Below are 21,806 nucleotides of genomic sequence, written 5' to 3'. Positions count from 1 at the left end.
TCAAGCAGAATGAGAGTCTGTAGCCCACAATAATGAGGAGGTCCTGATTCCGTCACCAAACTGCTATGTGACCCGGGTTAAGTAATCACCCTTCTGTCTCAATGCTTCAATATTTTTCCCCAAGAAATAAGACAACTGGAAAAGCCAACCGCATAAATCCCTTCCAATTCTGATTCTAAACATCTAAGTTGGCCATCTCCTCTGCCAATGACGGAAATATTAACAAATTCCAAAATGACTGGGTTTGGTTTGCTGAGTCCCAAACAGTTCAAAACTTTGAGTCTTTCTGGGTCCATTGTTTTTGCTATAGATTCCCTTTAGAGGTTGAGAATGAGGACTTGGCTCACCCAGGGCTGTGTGGGTACAGACGTCACTAGAGGAAAAGTCATAGCAAAGTTCCGCAAACACTTGGCTATCAAACTTCCAAGACAGCCTGACAGGTAGAGGAAACAAGACTTTGAGTCCCAACCTATCTCCTACCAGCAAATTTCCCTCCCGAAACAGGTGTCAGGCCCTCCCTGGAGTACTGGTTGGAGATTTAGGTCCTATCCCCACAAACCAGCACCCAAGGGGCTGCATCAACAATCACAATAGAAGGAAGTGTCTCAGGATAGCTATGTAAGGAATACGGATGCTCTGACCTCCTTGCTCAAAGCCTGGAAAGATATCAACCCTAACGGGATAGCATGGCTGCCACACTCCAGGGAATACACGTGCCCCCATTCCCCTACCCCTTACACCCCATATATCCCAGACACATGGACACACTTGACTCGTGAAGTCTAAATCGCTCCTAGAAACTGTGGCCTTGTCCACCTTCTTTGAGGCAGCTGGTAAACAGAACACAGGATCATCGTCATGTCTAGCAAAAACTGCTCCCACCACACTTCTCCGACCCGGAGAAGCAGAGCCCAAGTGCAGAGGTGGAACTGGGTCCCTTTCTGCAGGCGTACTTCTTGGCTTCTGAAATTCTCCTCATCCCATAGTTAGCCCTGCCTCAGAGTTCACTCCTTCACGCAGCTTTCCACACTTAAGCTGCTTAACTTTGCACTAATAACCTCTTAATTGCTGGGTTTCCAAAAGGCCTTCCAGAAATCCAGGGTGCACATCCACCCACTTATAGGTCACAGACCACAGACGGTAGTTTCGGGGAGCAAGGACAGGGTACCTCCACCTAACTCCTGCTTGCCGCAAAGCTGTTGCTTTTATTTTTAATTTTATTGAAGAGGGTACCCAAGACACCACAATAAAATGACATTAACTGTAAAATTACATTATTAATTCTTTAATCTCACTTGAGGCTTCAAGCTGTTGCTATGTCCAATTACCCGTATAACCACCTGTCAGAATCCCAGTGCTATTTAACATTACCTCCAGGACAGCGGTGGGCCCGATGGTCCGTCAGGTCTGCCAGAGACTCAAAGTCCTGCTGACAGTGATCGCAGGTGTAAATTGACTCATCCTCCACGTCTTCATCGTCCTCATTCCTCTCCTCTTGACTTGTCACGCTGTTCCTGTCTTCCAGCGCACGGCTGGTTTTTCGATCACACTCCGGCTCTCCTTCTAGGCCTCCTGCCAACAGGAAGAATACAGTCCATGTCAGCTGACGGGGTCTGGGGAAAGCATTGTAAAAGAAATCGCCCCGCATTTATGAAGACACATTTAATTACTCTACCTCCCAGGGTCCATTATCCTTGCCACCTCTCAGTATATTAATATATGGGTTTTTGTAGCATGTGGTGCCGTAATTCTCAGCTAGCTTATTTAATTCTTGGTGCAAATCTTCTAGAGGGATTTCCTGTCATCTTCCCTCTGTGTGTGGATACTGGGGGTCGTGACCCATCAGGGAGGTGAAAATGCCTCAGCATTTTGTCTCCTAAAAACTCAATTCTCTCACACACCTCTCCAGTGTTTTGATCAGCTATTCCTAATGCACAAGCTTTAAGTTTCCCCTAAAGCCTTGTGGTTTAGAGCTGAGAGATCTCTTAGCCAGACTAACCCTCCACACAACATGCCTCTCAATGTGGTGAGAGGCTGGCTCAGTTCTTTGTAAAGATGTCCTGATTCTGGAATCAAAGAAGCACATATGTTTGCAGGACCAAGGACAATCAAATTGCTGCTTAAAAGGTACCTGAGCCCTCACTTGCACCCCCAGTATCAGCCTAGAGAGTGAAAACCAGCCTTGGAATCATTTGACCAACTTCTTTCAAATAAAATACCAATTCTATGCTTAGCACCATGCAAACCAGTAGATAAACTGTACAGAAAACTGAACTCATGATTAACGATCATGATAACAATGCTTTGGAATTGCATAGCATTCTGTGCATTTTCAAAGTCACAAATACACACATGTAGCCCCGTTTCACAGTCTTACACATCCCAGAACTAAAAGGGGCTCAAGTGATCACCTGGCTCCACTCTGTCACTGCCCCTCCCCTGCAGAGAGGGAGAGCTTTGTTATTCCCCTTTCACAGGTAAGGCACCTGGCCTCCAGCCAGGGGGCTGTAACATCCCTAGCCCCCCACAAATGTTGACCTTGACATCCTAACTCCTGCCCCGTGCACTTCCCCACAGAGCAAAGACTCAATCTGAGAGATAAACAGGGACCAACAAGAACTTGTAAAGTGAAGTGAAAAAAAATCCATGGCCAATATTACATACAAAATATATCAGTCAGCCCAATAAAAGTCAGTGGATTAAACTTGACCATTAAAATACAGAGACTTGGAACCGAAAATCAAAGTGCCTGTCATCTCTTCCCACAGTCTGTTCTGGGAAACAGATCAATCTGTACGGAAACCAGCACTTACTTAAACTAAAGAGAGAAATCTCTACTACATGTAAAGATACTGATGCAAAATATACTCATATGCAGAGGTGTATGTATGTATGTGTGCACGTGTATGTGTGTGTGTGTGCATGAGTGTGTGTGTATATTGCCCATAACATCACAGTTACAGAAAAAGCCTTTGGCACAGAGCCTTTAAACCCTCAAGGACTGGTTGCCAAAGGAAGAAAGAGGAACAAAGCAAAAAATGCATTCGATTTGAGGTGGAAGCCACAGTCCTACAAATATTTCAATTTAGAAATAGATAATGTTATAAGGGCTCCGTTTCTCCCGTCCGCACAGAACGCGCACTTCCAAGCACCTGACATCAAGAACCTACAAACACAAATCAGCTCATTGGAGAGCCAGCTGCTGCCTTCCGTGGCAGGGAACGTGGCGTGACACGCCGCTTGGAGCTGTGCGGAGGCAGTAAAAATCAATGTTTCCATTTGTGGCCCATCAAAACATCTCTCTTCTTACCAATTAAGGGATGTACAATTTTTAGGTTCTTTTATTATCAGAACGCCAACTCCTGGCAATACAGAAATCCCATTAAAAGCCAGGCAGCATATTTATCTCAGCAAATCTGATCTGCTGCTGCAGCGACGGCAAGAAATAGAAAGCAAAGAAATGAGAAATATCATTTGGAGCCTTCAATATTATAAGTCATCACACAGCCATGGTTACACAGTCAAGCGCCCGTCTCTGAAATTCCTAGTTTACAGTCTCTTCCTTTAACGAAAAAAAAAAAAAAAATGTTCTGAAGGGGGAAAAAAAGAACCATAATTCCCACTTTATCTACTACACCAAGTCTCCAGATAATAAGTTACATTCAGCACCACGCCGGTGCTACTTTACTTAACACACAGTTTAATAGACATATTTAAGTTATCCCCTTGTTATATTTTTTTTGCCATATTTACTTGGCAGCACTTTCCATAATAGCTCATCTAATCCACAACTGGAACCACAAACATTAAATGCATTTGATCTCTTTAAATCTGGTACATCCTGTTGACTCAGGAGCAGATAAATCAGAATGTCAACTCGTGGGTTTTTATAAGGCAAAAACCCATAAAGTCATCCAACAGTATAAATCTGTTTTAAGGAACTGTCACCTCCCCGCCGCTGTCTCCTAAACGGGAAGGCAAGGTGGCTGCATGGAAGGGGACAAGAGACGGGAGGTGAGCGCCACGGGGACCTCATACACAGCCTGAAGCACTGTTCGAAGCGGGACTTCCCTGGAGACCTAGTCCCCGGGGGCCCCTCTGCTGCATCAACAGAATCAAGACCTCCAGAGCAGGACGCCCTCCATCCTGCTCCAAGGTTTACTCTGTAAGGCAATCTCGTGTGACCCAGTCTTGGAGCCTCACAATCGGGAAAAATGGTGTTATTTTTCCAGCCTTCCTCAGAAAACTGAGGCTCTGAGAGGCCACCCAGAGCCACATAAGAGACTGAACCTACAAGTTCTGACGTGGAGTCACTCGCCCTTCTCCGGGCCTGGACCCCAGATGTCCAAGGCCAGGAGACGAGAGCACTGAGGGTGCCAGTGCCCTTGGGGCACTCTCTGGGTCTCTTCTTTCCAGGCCCACCCTCAGCAGCTGCTCAGTGAGCCCCTAGGGCCATCAGGAGCGGACCTTCCCTGCTCCCCTGAGCCAGCTCTGTCTCCTCGGGGGTGGCCCTGCTGGCCCATGTCCCTCCCTCATCCAGCCAGAGTCCCCCAAGGGTCTTCACTGAGAGCGCACAGCGGACACAGGGCCCAGCAGCCGCCACCAGCCCTCCCGAGCCCGTACCCCAAGGGCTGCCTCGGGTTTCCATCGTGGAAACCTTGAGCCTAAACTACAGCTGACCCCAGGTCCCTGCAACCACCAGGGCCCCCAAAGCAAGGTCAGTACAGATTATTTCTCCGCACCCCCCACCCCCACCGCCCCGGGGCTGAGAAGGACTTTCCAAAAATAGGCCGCTGGGGCCTTTCCCTCCAGCCTCACCCAAGTTCTCTCCGGGATAGCCAAGGAAGGCCTAAACTAAACAGTTTCCAATAGGGCCCTCTCCCCAGGGCCACGAGCTCGGGATAGGAAACAGAATCGGCACCATGCAGGCCGCCTTTCCGTCCATTAACAGAGCTCCCGACCTGCCAGGCCACACATTTCTCCTTGGCTAACTCACAAGGTTGGTGTTTTCCTGTGTGCACACCACCATCTTTCTGCCCAGGGGTCCACCCACAGCAGCGAGCATTACCAGCCGACCTGGTGCCCTATGAGCTGGGCACCATCACTGCCCCACCTTCCAGCTGAGGAAACTGGGACTCTGGGAGGTGATGACGCTTCACCAAGGCCACAGGGGCAGATTTCAAAGCCAGCTGGTATTACTGCTGTTCGGCCACTAAGTCACGTCCAACTCTTTGCGACCCCATGGACTTTCCAATGAGTCAGTTCTTCACATCATGTCACCAAACTACTGGAGCTTCAGCTTCAGCATCAGTCCTTCCAATGAATATTCAGGGTTGGCTTGATCTCCGCGCTATCCAAGAGACTCTCAAGAGTCTTCTCCAGCTGTGCCTGATTCTTAACCACTCCGCTACATGGTCTCCCCACAGCAGAGCCTCAATGGAAAAGTGAGTCTCAAGTGTCAAAGAACCGTCCTACCCTCCAGAGTCACCTGCAGGGTCCTGTTCGCGGCCCCCAAGGCCCAGCAAGCGTTCTGTTTCCAATTGTCTCAACAGCCACACACACCTTTGTTCCATCCCTTAAGTTCAAGTGTATTTAGCCAAGGGCTTCACACTCCTGCTCTGCTGTCACTCTTTACCCACCTCACTCCCCACGGGCCTGAGTATCAAAGCCACTCAGACCCCCATCATCCGTTCCCCAAGGTCCCCTTTCCTTCCCTGTCAGCACACTTAGCTCCAAGTTCTCTCACGGGCTGATTTTTCACTCTCCGCCTCCCATGGCAGCCCCACTTGTCCTGGACAGCAGCAACGACTCCCATCCCATGTGCTACTACAGAGGAAGACCTTGCCCTCTCCCATCAAAAAGAGGGACCTAGGGCTTCCCTGGTGACTCAGTGGGAAAGAATGCGCCTGCCAATGCAGGAGACACGGGTTCAATCCCTGATCCAGGAAGAAGACCCCACAGGCCGCGGAGCAACTAGGCCCGTGCACCACCACTACTGAGCCTGTGCTCTAGAGCCCAGGAGTCACAACCACCAAAGCCCACATGCCCTGGAGCCCATGCTCCGCAGCAAGGGAAGCCACCGCAATGAGGAGCCCATGCACCTCAACTAGAGACCAGCCCCCACTCACCGCAGCCAGAGAAAAGTCCACGCGGCACTTAGCACAGCCGAAAATAAATGAATAAAAGTTAAACAAAGAAGCAGAGGGATCGACGTCCCCTCCACAACTCCCCTCTGGCCCGGCTGGCCTTGGTGGCTCCTTCGAACGCAAGAATGCAGCAGAAACTAGAATGCAGCCTCCCCTGGGTCCCCTGAGAACCCAGCTGCCCTACTATAAGAAGCCGAAGCCTCATGAAGAAAGGGTGGGTGCTTCAGGCTGCCAGCACACCCTGCCAGCCCCGGGAATGAAGCATCTTGGACACCTACCCCAGATAAGCCTTCAGAAGGAGGCAGCCCCAAGAGCCACATGACTACAACCATGTAACAGCTGTACTAAGTGAAAGCACCAGCCAAGCCCAGTCACCCACAGAACCGTGTGTGGTAATAACTGCTGCTTTAGGTCATTGAGTTTTGGGGTGCCTGTGACAGCCACTGATAGCTGCAACACGTCCCCATAGGCTCATGAGGGCAGGAGCTCTGTTTGTTTCACTAGGTACTATCTCCCCAGCTCCTAGTACAGATACATAGTAGGCACTCAGTAAATGGTGAATGAATGAATGAATTGATTTCAAAGAAACAAGACTCTGAATGTCAATACAGATGGAAGCAAGGGAAGAGGAAGTGGTTACAGGGCTGTTTATTGTGTGCTAAGTATTGAGTTCAACCATATGAAGTTGCCATCTTTGTGGGTCAAAAATGCCAAATATTGGCAATCTCAAATGGTTCAACCTAACATATGATGGGACCGATCTGTTCTGCCAACTTCTTCAAGGCAAGAGGAAGAAGGTACACCTACACAGGCTAATCCCTCTACACCACACAAGTCCCCGAGTCCAAGATATGGGCTTGGGGAACCTTCTATGAGCAGAGAGCGGCAGTAACAAAACACTCTATCTTTGCTGCCTATGATGAGAGAATAGTGCCTCTCCCCACCCTAGCCAGGTGCTGCCTCCCCTGGCACCCTGAGTGACGGTGGCCACCGCAGGTACCTTCTACCTTCGCATCCTCACATCCCATCATCACAGAAAGCCTATGGGGGAGATGCAGTTGATATCTCCCCTCTCCAGAGGGGGAAGCCAAGGCTCAGGACCACACACAATCATGTACACTGGGAAGGGCAGAGCCTGGAATCGAACTCAGGTCTTCTGCCTATAATCTTGACTCTTGACCCTACACGGGAGGGCAAAAAAGGGAATGCCTGCGAAAGCACTGAGCAGGGGACAGCTGGCTGAGTCCACTGCCAGAGAAAGGGAGAGGGGAGAGGCCCCGGGGGGCCAGGCTGCCCACTGGCTGCCAGGTCTGGGAACAGGACATTTCCTACCTTCTCAGCCAGGCTTCTCGAGCTCATGAGTCAGGACTGTCAGGGCCTCGGCGCTCCCCAGGGCCAGCTGAGACAGGCTCAGCCTGAGAACACCCGTGAGGGTCTCTTCCCTCTGGCCCCAGTCCCCGCCAGCACGAGAGTCAGAAAGAACCTCAGCAACAATGCTGCCTCTTCTCCTTCCTGGGACCGACCGCAGGGAACAACCCACCATCAAGGGTCCTGGGAACCCTGAAAACCAACCAGGGGCCACTGAGGGTCCCACCTCAGGGGTCCCAGGGCCGAGGACCCACCCAGTAGAGGCGGAAGGCCAGGAGCAGCCCCCACACGCCCAGGACACAGAAAACAAGGGAAGAAAACGAGAGCCGTGAGATACTCCAGAAGCTACAATCACACCCGTTCATCTGTGCTCTCCTTCATTCACCCGAGATGCATTGATTAGGCACCTACTGTGGGCCAGGCATAACACACATGTATTTGCAATAACATACAGTCTCTTTCATCTCAGCGGCCTCAAAGCCATACAAGGCCTGGCACAGAAAAGATAGTTAATCAACATGAGGTGGGTGAAAGAGTGCCCAGTGAAGAAATGGAATGCCCCAGGGGAGGTATAGGTGGTTAAGCGCTGCAGCCTGGGCTGAGGTCACTCAGCACCCTGGGTTCCAGTCTTAACTCTAGGACCACCCACTTCAGCCCATGAGTGACTCTGACTCCGTCACTTGTCCCATCCAAGGCTGAGTCCCTATGTGTCAACAAGCCTGATCGTGATGGACATGGTCCTCTCCTGCTTCGCAAGGTGGAGATGAACGAACGGCCATTGATTCGAGAAGATTTGCGCCTACAGCTACACACAGATACAGGTAAGCCAAGAGCCCTGCAGGGTTCTGAGGAGCTCAGGGGAGGCTGGAGCAGGAGCAGATGGGCAGAGGAAGATGTGGGCAAAACTGCAAGGCAAAGGTGCCAGGGAGGGCAAAGAGGGGTGTGAGGGCCAGGATGGTGCCCCATGAGAGTGGGAGGTGGAGAGTCATCCCTGGAGGCCAGCCTCCCCATCTCCTACCCCAGTCAGACCTGGACAGGAGACCACACCACCCATCTCTGCAGAAATCAGCAGATGGTGAATTCTAGGCATGTCCAGGGCTTGACGAGAAAACCAACTGCACAGAGAGCACCAGGAGCGCCAAGTGTGGAAGAATCAGCAGGGCAGAGAGAACCACGCTGTTCCTGCAGAAAGATGGTTATGAAGCAACGACACACATGAGCAGCAGACAGCTGGAGTCACGTTCCAGGGCCTGATGGGATAATAAAGAAACAACAGAAAGAATTCCAGACCTTGGAGCCAGCATTTCTGGGTTCACATCCACAGGCATCACTTCATAGCTGGGAGACCCTGGATAAGTCACTTGCCCTCTGAGAAAAATTTTAATGCCGTTAAACTGTTTTAACAAGAAACGATATACATAGCCTGACACTCGGCTCACAAGGAAGCTTGCGAAAACAGTAGCCACAGTTACTGCCTTATTTTGCTGTCATCATTCAAACACAGGCAGCATCTCTGCTCAGACAGGAGGGTGGAGACACCATGCCACACGTGACTCTGGAAGGATACCTCACAGGCTCCTGAGGGTAGAGAATGTCAGGGTACATGCGCCATGGAAGACACAAAAATGTCCAAAAGAATCCACTGCACCAGGAGAGGAAAGTCCTGGTCTTGAGTCCAGGCTCCCCCACTCCACGCTGTGTGACCCTGAGTAAACGACAAGCCCACCTCCTCCAGGAAACAGCGTGACCTCTGCCGAGGGTCTGCCCCGGGGGCAGGCAATGTGTACGTGTTTACAATTCACACGCCCGCTTGTCCTGCGCTCTCCCCCTGTACGCCGCTCGGGAGCCTCCAGACAGACTTCACAGTCCAGGCAGACTTCACGGTCCAGGCAGGTGTCTACCACTTCCAAAGTGTTTATCCTGGAGCAACATTTTCTTTTAATAGCGAACGCAGGCTCCGTCCTAACAGCCCGTATGTTTCCTACAAACAGTTTCCCCGGCAGCACGTTTCCTGAGGGCCAGCGTGGGAGGAAGCACTTTCGGAACCTGGGCACGAGGTCAAACCCCTGGCTGAACCTCAGCGCGGCACTCGGGCCTGGCTTGTAGAGAAGGACACGTCTCTGTGAATACTTTCTCACGCACGCCTGGGCGGGTGGGACGAAGAAACAGAGGAACTGGGCCGGGGCTGGGCAAGGAGCCTGCCAACCCCAATTAGACACTCTGCTTGTGCATCCGCTGCTGGCCCCAAATTCCACAAGGCAGCCACTATTTATCTTCAGGTTTAAAATATTTGCAGTGCAGGCAGCAGGGTAACATTTAACACTCAGCCTAAAGGGTCCCCTTGACAGCAGAGCTGTAGGCAAATATTTTAACACATAATTTGCTGTCCAAGTTCCACTTCTTAAATAAGGAAGCAACTTCCACAGGCTGTCTTAGGGGTTTTGGAGGGAGTGCCTATCACTCCCTTGTCAGTGTTGATGGCTCTGCGGATGGGATTTCAAAGCCGCAGTCATTCAGACACTGAACCTGAGGCTGCATCACACAAACCTTGCCAGAATGGCCATCCTGGCTGATGATGCCAGATTGGGAACAGGCCCCCCTCTCCACAGGCCCGTGGTTGACCAAGAAAATGACAAGAACCTTCCAGAGAACGTCTCTCTAGTGGACAGGAATTCTAGAAGCCAAGGCCAAAGTGTGATGGCAAAATGTAATAGCACTCACTTTTGTCAGACCAGAACTTCCGATTAATTTGCATCCTTCACCCCTTGACCCATGTCCCCATAAGGGAGATATAACATTAGCCCTTTCTTACAGAGGGCAAAACCAAGGCTCAGATGGCTCAGACAGCTCACTCCGTCACTCAGATTATGAGTGGGCCTAAGCTCACAACTCCAAGGCCCCCACCTTTACACAAACGAGTAGAATGGGCTGAGGGAGTCTACAGGGAGACTATACACCCACCCAAGGAGGTGGTCCCTGCTCAAATCATCTACAAAATCACCATACAGAAAAGTGAGGCTCAGTACAGACATTATTTGTTCTTTTTTAAAAGAAAAAGAAGAAAGAAATCCATATTTTTCTATGACGTTTCTGGACTTTTGAATGTTGACTTCAAATTTTAAGAAATAAGGTGTGGACAAAACAATAGGCTTTGGAGGGCTAGGTGTAACCTGGGTGGGAGCGGTGGGGGGGTCTTTGCCATGAGACACACCCAGCAAGAGTCTCTGGGGCCCCTTACCCAGACAGGCAGTTTAGCTGTGCAATAATGAAAGTGCCCCTTTCTTTGGAGATTTAGGGCTGGGTTCAAGTTTCTCCCTGCATGACTCTGGTTGCTCGTACTTCTAGACCTGGGTTTCCTTGCCTAGAAAATGAAGAAGATATCACTCCCTGACGTTCCGATTGGAAAAGCTTCCTCTGAGGACTGTCATTCAGGTGACCTTGCCCCAGGTCTCTGCCACCCAAGCTGTGGTAAGCAATAAGGTTCCCCCAGACTGGAGCCATTATCAGACACAAATCCTCCACATCTCAGTCAGTCAACGAACATTCTTCTGAGCACCTACTATGTGCTAGCCACTTCTCCAGGAGCTATAGATGCACCAAAGAACAAAGCAAAGTTGCTCAGGCTGCTGAGGCTGACATTGGTTATGAGCACCTGGCCCTGTGTGGGCAAATCCTGCTGAACAAAAGCATGATTCTGCCCTCCCAAGGGCCTAGCTCAAGCCACAAAGGCAGAGAGAGATGGCAGCTTTCTCCGCGCCTAGCTCCCAACTACGATGGGTAACGAAGGAGCGGAAAGAAAAGATGATGGATGGGAGGGAGGGAAAGCAGTAGAGGGGAGAGAAGCAAACACCCCCACCAAGAAGGAAAAAAAAAATTATATTTTTCTAGCCAGTCCTGAACAGTGTCGCTCCTCCGAGCCTCACAATCTTAATAAAACTGATCTCGCCGCATGCAGTAATGAAGAACAGTCGGACAAAGCCACCCTGGAACCATGAAAATTGTACGCTGTTACCGCCTTGTGACCTCCTGAGGCTGTGACCACACTGCCCTCTCCTTGCTGTCATGTTTTGTCTCCGACGGCCGCTGGGAAGGAGGAGATGGAGAAGCGAACCAGAGGTAGGCAGGGGAGGGAGGCCGTGGGGCGGCATGGGGAGCTCGATAAATCCAGCTAATCTGTGGCCAGCGCTGAGGCCTGGCGCTCCTAATTGCCCCTGGTCCAGGAGCAGAACTCAAAGTGAGGATGCTGGGGCGCAAATCACCCCCGGAGGGCCAGGGCAGAAAGAAGAGCCCTGTGGGGGTGGAGAAGGGGACCAGGGACCAAAGCGCACCCGCAGGCAGGGCTGAGTAAGAGTGGCTCAGGGTCAAAGGCAAACGCCAAGAGTGCAGATTAAGGCCACAGCCCCCAGGCCATACCAGGGTCGCCGGGACACCGGCAGGTCCCACCCTCTCTGGCCTCATGGCTCCATCTGTCCATGCAGGCATGGGCCATGGAGCAGCTACTTTTAAAGCAGGGCACCTTAGTGACTCCTTGCTGGACTAGGGGCAGGCCCAAGGGCAGAATGCCAAGGGTCACCTCCACACCAAGGAAACCCTCCTCTGGTGTAGACCCTGGGGTACCACTGAGCAAGAAGTGGGCAAAAGTCCTCCCTCACAACTCCTCTTCACTGCTCAGGACTCAGCCCAAGGAACCTTCACCCCCACAGGGTTGGCCCCACATGGCGTTCTGGGTGCTCGCCAGGCACCCCTTTTCCTCGCTCTTACCACAGCAGCCCTGGTCCTTCTCTCTGAGGACATCCCACGGTCCCAGTGCCAGTGAGCAGGCTCCGTGCAGTCAGGATCAGCATCGGTTTTGCTCATCCAACTCCCTTCCCCCACTGAGCCCTCAGTATAGTGCCTGGCACACAACAGGTGCTCAATAAATGTCTGTGAGCCCAGAGGTCTGAAACGGCCCTTCCCACCCTAGCACTTAAAAGTCCAGCCATGGGTCTGGACATCTCTGGGCAAACTGGAGACAGTGGGAACAAAGACAGGAAGCCGGCCCATGGCTCCGGGAGTGGGAAGGACTCGCTGCCCTTGGTCCTCAGGAACCGCTGCTGGAACCCTCCAGCCCAGGGTCTCCCGGTCCAGCCGCCTCCCGCACCCAGAGCCTGGGAGGCCAGGAGCCCCACTCCTTCCAGCCACAGCGGAGAAGCTCTGCAGAGCCTTTAAAAATTAGCAGTCGGCGGGGCATGGAGACAGCCTGGTGTGTGGTGCGTCCCGGGGAACACTGAAGTGGCGTCTGGAGAGAAGGGAGCATGTCTGATGGAGTGGTTTCACCGCGTTGTGGCTGATGAGGGAGAAGCCGGGGGGCAGGGGGGGCCAAAGCCGGCTCCCCCAAAGCGGCTTCCACAGAGCCCCCCGCCCCGCGCCACAGCGCGGAGGCCCCGCCCCCTGCAAGACCCTTCACTCCACATCACTTCACCGCATCTGGCGGCGCTAGCCCGCCTGCTTTCTGCCCACTTCTCTCCAGCCTCCGGGAGGGCGCCCAGTCCCACAAGTGGACTCTAGGCATTCCGGAAGCCTCTAGAAATCTGGACCTGTGCGCAGCTGACAGGACAAAGCCAACAGCGTACACAGCGCATTGGAGGGACCTCAGAGAAAGCCCCGCCATCCCTCAGGCGGGAGCCCCCTCCCCCGGGATGGATTTAAGCAGCGGGGCCGGATCTACACCCGCCAATCAGAGCAAGGGCTGCATGGAGCCCAGGAGGAGCGCAGGCCTGGAGAGGATTAGCCACAGATCAAAGGTCAAGTGGGCAGCGCAAAGGAAACTTCCAGACCCACCCCAGGGGTCCGGTGGCCTCCTCGGATGGCCAACATCCGCGTGATCTATATGCGCACGCACACCCACACTCCGCACGGCAAGCACCCCCCGGCTCATCCTCAAACCGTCACTTAACTCGGATTTCAAACTGCTCGCGATGTTCTTTAGTCAACATGAAGCAGAAACCTTTTATTAAATGCTGCTAATTTTTTATTGATCACACTGTGAATCATTTCATTTTCCATTACCACAAATGTCTCCTATCAGCGCTCCACGATTACGCTTCTTTTTTCAGTCTCAAGCAACTTGTCACTTTTAATCAGGTTGCTGGTTTCAGTATTGCTCAAAAATTAGAAAGTGGGATCTCTGTATCATGACTGCTTTTGTTTAAAAAAAAAAAAAAGGGGTTTCTATACAGGAAGGGTTATTATACTTGGAATAAATATCCATGAATCAAATTCAAATGAAATTCCTCCCTGACTCTAACCAATTTTAGCATTTGCTTTTATAATTTTTTTAGGTTTATTTTCACGGAAAGACTATTCATAATTATTGCTCGTACTCTCCCCAAACACTTATGTTACTAAAGTGTGAAATGTCTTCTAACACAAAGACAGATCTCTGGGAAGTAATTACAGAAATGCATTCAGGGGCAATAATTCTATATTAGCTGTCAGCAGCAGACATCCTCTGAAAGGCACTTGTTATGAAGGAATTATTTGTGTAACCATTGAAGGCATGGCAGGCAAGCCCACACTGAAAGGCTGCGCCCGACCAGAAGCTTGGGCTCCCTCATCAAGGGTCAAATTAAGTTTAAATCATTACCTTGAAGCCAAGCAAACGCGTACCTGACTGTCTATTGTGGAGACGTTTTTTGAGACGCACTCAAGCGCAACGTGGTCTTCCCAGACCCAGCGTGGTGCAATTACCCTGAGTCTCAAAAGGATTCTGCCAGGAGCCTGTCACAATAGGGAGAGAGGAGGTGGCAGGGTGTCTGTTAAATGCTAACTCATGTCACCAAACAGAATTCTCAGGAATTATAAATTGCCGAGATGCCTCTCAGCTGACCCCCTCACGTTAAGAAGAGCCCAGAATATTATCAGGGAAGTGTAAGAATTTGCATCGAAGGCAGGAAAGGACTCTCTGTAGGGAGTCCACAGCGATGAAGCTGAGGGACAAGGACCCAGTGGAGTATCTCCTCCCACCACTGAAGCTACAACTGGGGTCTGGGCGGCGAACGCAGATCCGTCTGGGGTGGAGAAGTAAGGACGGCTCGTGGATGCAGCATTGGAGGGGACCAAGGAGGAGCCTACACTGTTGTCTGGGCTTTACCCCCAACTCTTGGCATGACCTTGGGCCAGTCCAGTCACCTCCCTTCTCTGAGCCTCAGTTTCCCCATCTGTAACAGCATCCTGCATCAGCAGTGTGTGGAGCAGATTAACTGAGTGGCTGGAAACAAAGAAGCTGCAGCCTTACCCCCGTCCTGTTCCGGGCCTGGTTCTTCCACCTGTGAAACGGCGAGACCGAGTCTGGAGCCACTAACGGAGCCCCCTGACCTCTGAGGGTGGGGATAAAGCGTGGGAAGGAGAGCAGAGCGTCTTCCCAGTTTGCTGGGTCCCATAGGCCCCTCAGGGGATTGCTGAGACCCTGGAATCCCAGCTTCCCCATCTTTAAAAAGGAAACACTGAAGATCACTGCCCTGGGTTGTGCTCAGAAATCAAAGTGTGAAATACAAACCTAGGCTTCTTCAATCTGCTTGCCCATTGTTGCTGCCAAAGAGACAGGTGCTTTCTAAGAAAACTCAGGGCAAAAGGCAAAGGAACTACCTTCCCCTAACATCATGGGGCCAAGCCACCCTGGGCGGTGCCAAGAGTTAGCTCTCCTGCCCCCAGCCATAGCACCCTGATCTTCCATGAGGCCAACCCTCCCTAACTCCCACCCTGAGGCTCACGTGGGGCTGGCCTCGCTTCCGAGCTCCATCCAAGGATGGACGTGTGACCCAAGTGGGGCTACTGAGACACAATTCAAGACATTTTCTGGAACCACTGGGAGAGCAGTTACCTGCAGTGTTAGAATGGGGGCAAGCAGAGCTGAGAGATGGAGAGAGAGGGAGCAAATGGTGTTTGAGACATGCCCTGTGACTCAGTCATTTCACATCAAGGTTTTACCTGCTAGAAAACTGTACCTGAGAATTAACTGTGAGAATATCCACCCCAGAATTATTTGTAATAGCCACACACACACACACACACAAAATCAGACCACATCTACATTTCCATGAATAAGAGATGAATAGATAAACAGTGGTACATTTGCAGAGTGGACACCATGTAGCAATTAAAACTGATAAAACAGAGCTACACATATCAACAAGGATTAATCTCCCAAACATAACAGAGACAGAGATAGAACGCACGTTGCAAAAGATAAACTGTGGTGATACGATAAAATACAACATTTTAGAATATCTACAGAACATTTACAGAACATCTAACACGTGTATAGCAATAGTATTGATATACCATCCATATGTTTTTCAAGAAGAAAGACAAATACAGAAATGATAAATGCCAGGCCCTGGGGGGAGAAAGAGAAAGATGACTGGGGGCTTCAATGGGTGAACGGAGCTCTGTTTCTCTTGCTGAAGGGTACTTGAGTGGTCATTATTCTCTTTTATGTATCTGAACTATTTCATGATAGAAAAAACTATCGTTGAGCCACTAAAAATGTTTAAAAGAGGAGATGGTGAATGAATTGGGGAATCACAAGGAAGCAGCGAATTTCAGATGGAGAAGCCTTCAGAAAAAGGGCAGGAAAGCCCAGTTTTTTAGAATTTAAGACTGAAGGTACTGTTCCAAGGCCACGTGGTAAGTTGGTGGCAGAGCCAGGACTAGTCCTCAGGTCCCCGAATTCTACCTCAGCTCTGGGCTCCGCCCCCTTCATCCAACGTGACAGGGGTGGAAAGGGAGGAGAGAAGGGAGTTTCTGGCTTGAGAAAATAAATGGTACCTCACCACTTGGTACCAGAGCAGGAATTTCTGTTTTGTTCCCTGCAGAATCCCCAGCAATTAGAACAGTGTCTGGCACATATTAGGTACACAGTAACAACCATATGTGCCAAACGGATGGATGGATGAATGGATAAATGGATGAATACAAACTGAGATGAATTGAAGTCATGTACATCCAATCCTTAGAGCAGACCCTCCTGGACAGAATCCCTTTGCTCCACTACACTACGGCAGTCGTTTTTAAGCAAATGCTGATTTTCCACCTTCGTGTCTTAAAAAAAAAAAAAATCAATGCTTCAACTCTGACTTCTCACCAATTTTCTGACCCTCCCGTGGGCAGGCTGAGATTGTGAGTCACGGCTGAGTCTGGAAAACTACCTTGGGGAGATGAGAATGAAACACAGTCTAATTTAAGGAGGAGCCAGGTACTGCCTAAAATGCATCCCCCCCCCCCCCTTCCATGAATGCACATTGAATGGAAAAAATTACTCAAACTCTCTCTGCTGGAGAGCGTCTGATGGCTGGGCCGACCAAAAGGAACCGGTTGCTAAGAAATCACACCGGGCGACGTCAGATGATCACTTGCTACAGGCAAGATATGGCCAGGGTCAGAGTCCAAAACAGTTTCTGGAAATCTTTCCAGCAAAAATCCCCTTTTCTGCACAGGGAGGGCAGGAAAAGGAGCCATCTTGTTGGGGACATTCTGTGACACCTACCCTATGAGGTACGGACTCGGCGGCCTCAGTTACAGATAAGGAAACGGAGGCACAGAGAGGGCGAGGTCACACAGCTAGAGGGCGAGGTCACACAGCTAGAGGGCGAGGTCACACAGCTAGAGGGTGACAGAGCAGGGATCCCAGTCTCCAAGAAGCTCCTGCTGAGCACAGACCTGCTTCCCAGGATGCTGGGTCTGGGCTCCTCTGGGTTCACTCCTCTGGTACACAAATTGGTGAACACAGAAGCCCAAGCCACTTGGAGAACACTGAGCTCCAAGATGCCATCCCACCTCCGCCACATTAAATAAAGAGACGAGGACGTCCCTGGTGATCCAGCGGTAAAGAGTCCATCTGCCAGGGCAGGGGACACGAGTTGGATCCCTGGTCCGGGAAGATCCCACATGCCGAAGGGCAACTAAGCCCGTGCGCCACGACTACTGAGTCCAAATTCTAGAGCCTGTGCTCTGAAAGAAGAGAAGCCACTTCAGTGAGAAGCCCGTGCACCGCAACTAGAGAAAAGCCCCCACTCGCCACAATTAGAGAGAGCGGAAGCACAGCAACAAAGACCCAGAGCAGAGAAAAATAAATAAATAAAATCAATTTTAAAATAAAGAGATGAGGCCGGTGCAATGTCACCTCCTTCCCAAGCCAAGGTACTACCCCAGAAGGGCAGCCAGTAGCAACAAGATCCATTAAAGGCAAGGGGCCCAGGGAGTGAGGTCCCATGGGAGACCCCGACTACAAAGCGCACAGGGGCCCCGGGTGGAGGCAAGAAAGACTGAGGCCAGCCCAGAAATGCCCAAGCTGGGTGCTCTGCCCATATTTCCAATAGAAATCCACAACGACTGCCCGGAGGACTGATGCTGGCCATGTGTTAGCCAGTGGTCCCACCTACCTTTTTCCCTGGGTCTGTTTCTGCGTTTCTGAGTATCTTTCTTTACTATTATCTCTGAGCACAAAGATAACTGCGATGAGTGTCACACAGAAAGGTACAAGGAAAATAATAAAAATCACCTGAAATCTCACACACAGACATTTGCGCTTGACCACTTTGATGAACAAGATCGCGTACTTCTGGATTCACGCAGCAATCATTTTATAAGAGTGGGATCCTGAGCCGAACGCCCGCATGGAAACTTTCTGCACTTTGTGCCGAGATCCTGTCTTCCAGGGACCACTTCTTTGAGTCTGCCTCTACAGCTTCATCTAGAGGGAAACCTCACAGTCCCCAGCTTCTCGTCACATGTAAACAGGTCCCAGTAAAGAAGTGGGGAGAGGTGGGCTTGTTTTGTCCTGGAAAATTTCCTTGCTCTGAAAATGGGTTCAGCCTGGAGTCTTCGGGTTAACAGCAGAGTTTCTGGAGATGTGGTTCAAAGGGCCACCTGGGCCAGCATCGCCTGAAGGGAGATCCCAGATGACATACCAGCCACCCCTCTCTGAATATGAGGCCTGGAAATCTGTGCTTAACAAGCCTCTGTATGCCGCCCCTAGCTACTGTCCTAATGTCTTTTAAGTAGAATGGAAGTAATATTGATTCTCTAACACAGTCTTTCCAGAGAAGGCAATGGCAACCCACTCCAGTACTCTTGCCTGGAAAATCCTATGGACGGAGGAGCCTGGTAGGCTGCAGTCCATGGGGTTGCTAGAAGTCGGACACGACTGAGCGACTTCACTTTCACTTTTTACTTTCATGCATTGGAGAAGGAAATGGCAACCCACTCCAGTGTTCTTGCCTGGAGAATTCCAGGGACGGGGAAGCCTAGTGGGCTGCCGTCTATGGGGTCGCACAGAGTCGGACACGACTGAAGCAACTTAGCAGCAGCAGCAGCAGTAACACAATCTTTCAGTCACCACACTGGACCAAAGGCTGACCATGACTCTTAAGAAAAAGAACTTGCTCTGTGCACCAACACTGAGGCTGAGAGTCAGGTGTGCTCCCAGCGCTCAGCCCTCCTCTCTCACGCCGTCTAGGCCCACCACCATCTGCTGTACCTGTGCAGAGGAGAGAGGGTGTGCGCTGGAGAGTTTGGGCAGCTGACCTTGAAAGGAACAATGCCCTCAGCCTGTAAGCCTGTGTTGTAGCCCACAAGCCCCATCTCTGGGTGTCACTCACCATGTGTGTGCACACACACACACACACACATACACACTGACCATCACACTCCTGCCCAGGAGGGGTGGAGTCGGCGCCTTTTCCTACACCCACTGATCCCAGGGAAAGTTTAGGAAATTCCCACTCTGGGAATTCTCAGTTGGCGGCTTCCTTTCTTCTCTTTACCGAATAGAAAGAGGAGATTTTTCCCTTCCTTGTCACGAAATCAGAATGCTTCCTGGGTTTCGTCACTAATGGCTAAACATGGGACCCAATTCATTCCCACCCTCCAAAGGCCAAGCCACGAGGGCTTCCAGGAAGGCCCTCATTCTTCTGCCCTTGGAGGAGCCTAGGTGAGGAAGTGAGCTGGATGCTTCTGGGAAACAGGCCTCCTGGGAGACACCTTCCCCTCTGTCTGCCAGCTGCCGGCTCTGAATCACAGAAGACAGCCACAGGAAGGAGGGCCAAGGCCCCAGGGTGGCCTCACGCTCCTTTCCAGAAGAGAGACGCAGGGGCATTTAAGACACATCCACTTATTTCCAAAACACTTACCCAGATCCACGACGTGCCAGGGACTGTCCTAGGACACAGCGGGAACGGAAGCAGGCAGACCCTCTTGGGGAGTTTACCCACTCATCAGGGAGAGAGACAGCAGATACACAGAGAAACAAAGTCAGGACTTTGAAGGAAATGAAATAGGTGACAGGGCAGGGACTAGAGGAGGCCAGCTTTAGCCAAGGTGGCAGGGAGGGCCCCTCCGCAGGGGGCATGAGCTGAGCTCTGGAGGACCAGAAGGAACCAGCCCATCGACACGTGGAAAAGGGCATTCTGGGGCAAGGAGAGTGAGCACCAAGGATTCTGATGAAGGATCGGGTCCATTCCAAGAGGCGAGAGGGCGTCAGTGGACCTACAGGGGAAGCAGGCAGCTCAGCGTTGGGCCTGAGGAAGGCACAGGACGGCCATCAAATCCTAACTCAGACCAAGACTGGAGGGAGCCCAGAATCAGTGTGAGTGCCTTGATTCAAAGCAAATGTGAGAAATCCAGAGTGGATTCAGACTGAATGAAGGTGATCGTGTACAAATTCAAGATTGTGTGAGAGCCTCTGGACTTTAATTCAACGTGATCAGATGTTACTGACAAGCACTTCAAACATCAGAGGGCCATGTCAACAGCATGCAAAGTGCCGTGGCTGGGGCACAGGCTATGAGGTCAGATCTGAGTTTGAATCCCACCGCTGCCAGACAAGTCTGACTTATCAAAAATGAAATCATTAATATATTCAAAACCATGCTGGTTCTTCCAAGTGTCAGACCCTGCACACACAGCCTCTGCTTACCAACACAAAGACAGGATGGGCCTCAACAGCCCAACTGTGCCAGACAGGAGGGTGGTGGTGGGGTGCCCAACCTTGAGCTTTTCAACCACTGACTCAGCCTTGGAAAGATAAAAGTGCCAAGGTGCCACCCCAGAAGGGCAGTGAATAGGCTTCTGCCCCTCCCCAAGGGCAAGGGTCTTCGCCGAGACCCCACAGCAAGGAGGGAGCAAATTAAGAGCAGCAGGCTCATTTCAGGACTCCTCGTCTTGCCCCCTCAAGCGATCCTAACCCATATCAGGGTGCTCGCCTCCACATCGGGCACCTGGAGAAGAAAGCTGGACTGAGGGGGCCATCACTGTGTGACAGTGTCAGCCCCCCTGCCCACGATTCATTAGCCCAGGAATCTAAGAACTGGGGCCATGGTGGGGGTGACCTAGCCCAGGAAGGCCTTTAAAACAGAAGATCGGGTGCACCACCCAGCGTCCACCCAGCCAACAACTGCACACGTAGGGGACCACATCGCTGGCCCCTCCTGACCCTGCCCTACTGGGCTCGGGCCTGATGGGCATTCAGCAGCCCTGAATCAGGAGTTGCAATGCTTGCTCCTGCCCACACAACTTGTCCTGGCCTTCTCAGTACCTGCACCAGCTGCTTGAAAGATCCAAGGGCCTGGGAGTCCCCGCTAGAACCAGTCCCCGCTCTGACAGTGGGATAATCATCAGAGAACTCTAGCCAGGGATATCAATCCAAGTATCTCATCCTTTAAAAAAAAAGGGGGGGTGTGGAGCAGAGCAGGAAAGCTGTCCCCAGACCACTCAAGAGGAGAATACAGAAGAACAGGCTTGTTCTGGGAGATCACAAGAAACAGAACCTGAGCCCATGGGGCTGACCAGGGGGGAGAAAGAAACCGGCACCAGTTCATCGCGAGGACTGGGAGCATGGGCTTGACCCTCAACACACTGGAGATGTACCCCTGCTTCACAGCTCATAAGCTGCGTGACCGTAGGCTAATTATTTAACCTCTCCGAACCTCTTTGTCCAATAGGACAGTGTCACTGCACACCTCACCCCTCACCCCATCTACTTTTAGTTCATGCTTCTTCACTCGAACCAAGTAAATTGAATAGGTCCATTTAGTAAGTGCTCAATACACATGATGGCTGGGGCTGCCACTAGAGTCTAGGCTGCTTTGTAAGGGATGAGCCTCCCATTCCTGGAGATATTCAAGCAGAGCCTGGAAGAAAACATGTTGGGGACAACTGACACCAAGAGGGGGGCTTAGATGATGGGAGCTTCCAGGCTCCCTCCCATACCAAGAGCTGCTGGATCTGCCCTCTACTGGGTGCCTGGGTGGCAGC

At 51.3% G+C, this 21,806-nt stretch overlaps 1 protein-coding gene across 1 annotated transcript in view; it reads right to left on the bottom strand.

The window, feature by feature from the left end:
• Nucleotides 1-21,806, bottom strand: part of ZNF423 (zinc finger protein 423) — a 342,911-nt gene that overhangs the window by 235,281 nt on the left and 85,824 nt on the right. Inside the window, exon 3 of the mRNA XM_040253473.1 lies at nt 1,372-1,572. Coding sequence (XP_040109407.1) covers nt 1,372-1,572 — 201 coding nt within the window. The remainder of the gene's footprint in view (nt 1-1,371; nt 1,573-21,806) is intronic.

This window comes from Oryx dammah, unplaced genomic scaffold (genome assembly GCF_014754425.2).
Source record: "Oryx dammah isolate SB20612 unplaced genomic scaffold, SCBI_Odam_1.1 HiC_scaffold_13, whole genome shotgun sequence".
Lineage (NCBI taxonomy): Eukaryota > Metazoa > Chordata > Mammalia > Artiodactyla > Bovidae > Oryx > Oryx dammah.
The sequence above is the reverse complement of the archived record's forward strand: the minus strand, read 5'-3'. Positions and strand labels throughout refer to the sequence as shown.